Genomic DNA, 4,520 nt, shown 5'->3' on the forward strand with positions numbered 1-4,520 from the left:
TTTGGTGGGCCCAGGCGGGATTTGAACCCGCCACCTTAGGTGTATGTGGCTGGCGCCTTAGCCACTTGAGCCACAGGCACCGAGCCAGAAGCATCTTTTGGCATGATACTATAAAACCTGATTTGCTGCTTCTCATTGTAGGACACCTACTTCCTGAGCTCAGAAGAGTGCATCACTGCCGGGGACTTCCAGAACAAGCATCCCAACATTTGTCGGCTCTCTCCGGATGGGCATTTTGGATCCAAGTTTGTTACTGCAGTGGCTACAGGTATAAATAGGGACCGTTACTGCTTTGTTAATATTTTCTGTTCCTGGGTGGCACCTAAGGCTCAAGGAGTAGGGTGCTGGCCCCATATACCGGTGTGGAGGTGGGTGGGGAGGGTGGGTTTAAGCCCAGCCCTGGCCAAAACTGTAAAAAAAATATATATATTTTTTCTGTTCATAGGCCATGTGCAGTGGCTCACACCTGTAATCCTAGCACTCTGGGAGGCCTAGGCGAGTAGATTGCCTGAGCTCACAGGTTCAAGACCAGCCTGTGCCAGAGCGAGACTTCATCTCTAAAAATAGCTAGGCCTTGTGGCAGGCACCTGTAGTCCTAACTACTTGGGAGGCTGAGACAGGAGAATCATTTGAGCCCAAGAATTTGAGGTTGCTGTGAGCTGTGTCTCCATGGCACTCTATCAAGGGTGACAAAGTAAGATTCTGTCTCAAAAAGAAATTTTTTTTTTCTATTCCTTTTTCTGTAGCTTTTTATCTTTAACTTAATTATATTGCATTTTCTCCATGGGGTGTGTAGGCTATGGATTCCTCCTTCTGTTTTATGGTAGAATTCTGAAGTAAACAATGTCATCACCAGAATAGACTTCAGCTTAGTGCTCCTCATGCTTGGTGCTCCTGTCCCAAGCCCGGGTGAATGCTTAGGGTTTTTGATTTGAGCTCTGGGGTCTGCCTATGGGCTTTTCCAATAATCAGAGATGACTCTGATGTCTCTGTGCAGGAGAAGAGGGATTTAATGTTTCTATAACTTATTTATTTATTTTTTCTGTAAATTATTTATTTTTGACATCATGAATAGAACTGTCTTTTTTTCACTTTGAGTCTTTTATTGTCAACCTTGGTAGAATGCCGTGACCTCACAGCTCACAGCAACCTCAAACTCTTGGGCTCAAGTGATTCTCTTGCCTCAGCCTCCCGAGTAGCTGGGACTACAGGCACCCACTACAATGCCTGGCATTTTTTTTTTTTTTTAAGACATAGGCTCTCACTGGTCTCAAACCTCTGAGCTCAAGCTATCCACTTGCCTCGGCCTCCTAGAGTGCTAGGATTACAGGTGTGAACCACTGCACCCGGCCTATTTGTATTGCTTTTTTTTTTGTAGACAGAGACTTAAGTTGTTGCCCTGGGTAGAGTGCCATGGCATCACAGCTCACAACAACCTCCAACTCCTGGGCTTAAGTGATTCTCTTGCCTCAGTCTCCCAAATAACTGGGACTACAGGCACCTGCCAGAATGACCGCCTATTTTTTTTGTTGTAGTTGTCATTGTTGTTTAGCAGGACTGGGCTAGGTTTGAACCTGCCATCCCCGGTATATGTGGCCAGCGCCCTAGCCCACTGAGCTACGGGCGCTGAGCAACGAATAAGAATTTTTAAGTTGCAGAACCAACTTATGAAAATGTAATCTATTTGGTTTTTTTGTTTATTTGTTTTTGGTTTTTTTTGAAGTACTATCACTCTGTCACCCTTTGTAGAGTGCCGTGGTATCAGCTCACGGCAATCTCAAACTGTTGGGCTCAAAAATAAAAAAAAAAAAATATGTTATTTATTTTACATATGCATTAGTTAAGTCAAATTTATTTTCCTAAACTGTTGTTTAGGTCAGGTTTGGAAGGGAATGGTTGAAGTTTAGACTTGGATTGGAGGAGGCAGTGATTTTGTACTCTAGTATCCTTGGCTGAGGGCTGACTGGGCTGGCAGGTATCTGGAGAATATCAGTGTGGGGACCCTGGACACCAGGAGGGACAGAGGAGAAGTACGTTTTATGGAATTCAGAGTTTTGCCAAACCAGCACTGTATTTGAAAAAGGGGGAGAAATTGACTCCTTCTTATATCACATGACAGCCGTCTCGAGTAGGCTGATAGGTCTTGGTATAGTAGGTTAGGTGGCTAGTTTTGAAACCAACAGACTTAGTCCCCTTTTTTAGAACCTTTTGTGGGCTAGGCATCTGTATCTCAGTGGTTAGAACACCAGGGGTGGCGGGTTTGAACCCAGCCTGGGACTGCTTAACAAAAAAAAAAAGTCTATTCAAAACCTTTTGTGACATCCCTTACCTTACCATGTAGATTAAAAAAGAAAAAAAGATGTATTGATAATATAGCCTGCATACACATGTATTTCTAAAAAGGAAGCAAAGTAGTAGCGTCATTATATAATGGAAAAATAATAGGAAAAATGTATAATGAAGCTGTCCATTTTTGTGTATAAATGCCTGGGGTCTGACTCATGTTGAGGACAGTGCTGTAAAGGGCCATTGCTGTGTGTAGGTGTGTGGGTGGGGGTTCAATGTGGCGCTCGTAGCAGGTCACTCAGAGCTTTGCCATTAGTGATGTGTTTCCCATGGTGCTCAGCAGTTTCTGCCCCTTGGGGGTTGTGGGGTCCTGTGGAGCTGTTGGGAAATGCCACAGCAAGGTTGGGTCCTGGGTTTGGGGAAGCACAGACTTTTGGTTCCCTCCCTATGGCTGTCACCTGTTAGCAGGATGTGGTCTGAGACTAGCAGAAAGGGCCACAGAGAAGATACTTGACTAGTAAACAGGCCTTGGCAGCCAGCCATTGACCCTGCCTTGTCCTTTTAGAAACTGGCTTGTCCACTCCTTCACCTTTGGTGGTAGCTTGGCCATCAGGTCTCATTTCTGGTAATGTTTTTGAAAGTCATATGGACTAAATTTCTGTGTTATGATCAGTAAATGATTCCGTTTTTGTCAAATTGAAATAAAGATATTGAAGGTTACTTTTTCTCTCAAGCCATAAAAAATAATGAGAATGGAGTTGTAATGCTGTCATCCTGATGCTGGATGCACATCATGCAGTGATGACTGTGGCCACGTTCCCTGTCTTGTATTAGTTCCTCTGAAGGTTCTGGTTGCCCTGTACGGCTTTGCCCACCCTCCTCATTTTAGTGTGGAGGAATTACCATGTGATGGAATTGTGGCAGGCATATGGTGCCAGCCAGACCCCACACCATCAGAGCCTGTGCTGGGTGACATTGACTGCATGCAGTGCCTGTGCAGGTTTCTGTAAGGTAGAGATGGTTGTGAGTACAATACTACCACTAGTATTTTATTTGTTTATTTATTTATTTATTTATTTATGAGACAGAGCCTCTAGCTGTCCCCCTGAGTAGAGTGCTGTGGCATCACAGCTCATAGCAACCTCGAACTCCTGGACTCAAGCGAGTCTCCTGTCTCAGCCTCCCAAGTAGCCACAACGCCCGGTTATTTTTTGGTTGCAGCCATCATTGTTGTTTGGCGGGCCAGGCTGGATTCGAACCCGCCACCTTAGGTGTACGAGGCTGGCGCCTTAGCCACTTGAGCCACAGGTGCTGAGCCTATTTGTTTATTTTTTAACCATTTATTTATTTAGAGATAGAGTCTCACTTTGTTGCCTTGGATAGAGTGTCGTGACCTCATAGCTCACAGCAACCTCAGTCTCTTGGGTTCAGGTGATCCTTTTACCTCAGCCTCCCAAGTAGCTGAGACTACAGGTGCTTGACACCATCCCGCCTTGGCCTCCCAGAGTGGTAGGATTACAGGCCTGAGCCACCGCGCCCAGCCAGTGGACTGTTATTTTTGTTAATCGTTTGTCTTACTGTTCTGCCACCCTCTCCTGTTCCCTGTCCCTGTGTCCAGATGAATTTATCTACCCAGCTTCACCACCATTCCCTTAAGAATAAAGGCTTGCTGCAATATCGTGTTTATTGTTTAGACCCTTGGTGTTACTAAAAACCAAAAGCCTGAGTTCTTGATGACACTAAGCATAGCTTTGAGGGTGGAGGTTACAGAGAATGTTTAATGTCTCAATTTTCTTTTTTTATTTTTATTATTTATTTATTTATTTATTGAGACAGAGTCTTAAGCTGTCTCCCTGGGTAGAGTGCTGTGGTGTCACAGTTCACAGCATCCTCCAACTCCTGGGCTTAAGCGATTTTCTTGCCTCAGCCTCCCAAGAAGCTGGGTTTATAGGCGCCCACCACAATGCCTGGCTTTTTTTGTTGCAGTTTGGCTGGGGCCAGGTTGGAACCCACGACCCTCAGTATATGGGGCCAGCGCCCTACCCACTGAGCTACAGGTGCCACCCAAGGTGTGGCTATTTTTAAATTGTAGTTCTCATTGTTGTTTGGCAGGCTCAGGTTGGATTGAAACCTGCCAGCTCTGGTGTATGTGACTGGAGCCCTAGCTGTTTGAGCTATAGGCACTGAGCCAAATCTCAGTTTTCTATTTTGAAGGAATATGCAGCAATCCAGCA

At 45.1% G+C, this 4,520-nt stretch overlaps 1 protein-coding gene across 1 annotated transcript in view; it reads left to right on the forward strand.

Moving 5' to 3' along the window:
• The window catches only part of NPLOC4 (NPL4 homolog, ubiquitin recognition factor), a 98,511-nt gene that overhangs the window by 55,973 nt on the left and 38,018 nt on the right, over nucleotides 1-4,520 (forward strand). The window contains exon 10 of the mRNA XM_023511174.1: nucleotides 142-336. Within this exon, the coding sequence (XP_023366942.1) occupies nucleotides 142-336 (195 nt within the window). The remainder of the gene's footprint in view (nucleotides 1-141; nucleotides 337-4,520) is intronic.

Source organism: Otolemur garnettii, unplaced genomic scaffold, assembly GCF_000181295.1.
Source record: "Otolemur garnettii isolate 467f Iridium unplaced genomic scaffold, OtoGar3 scaffold00018, whole genome shotgun sequence".
NCBI classification, from domain to species: Eukaryota; Metazoa; Chordata; class Mammalia; order Primates; family Galagidae; genus Otolemur; species Otolemur garnettii.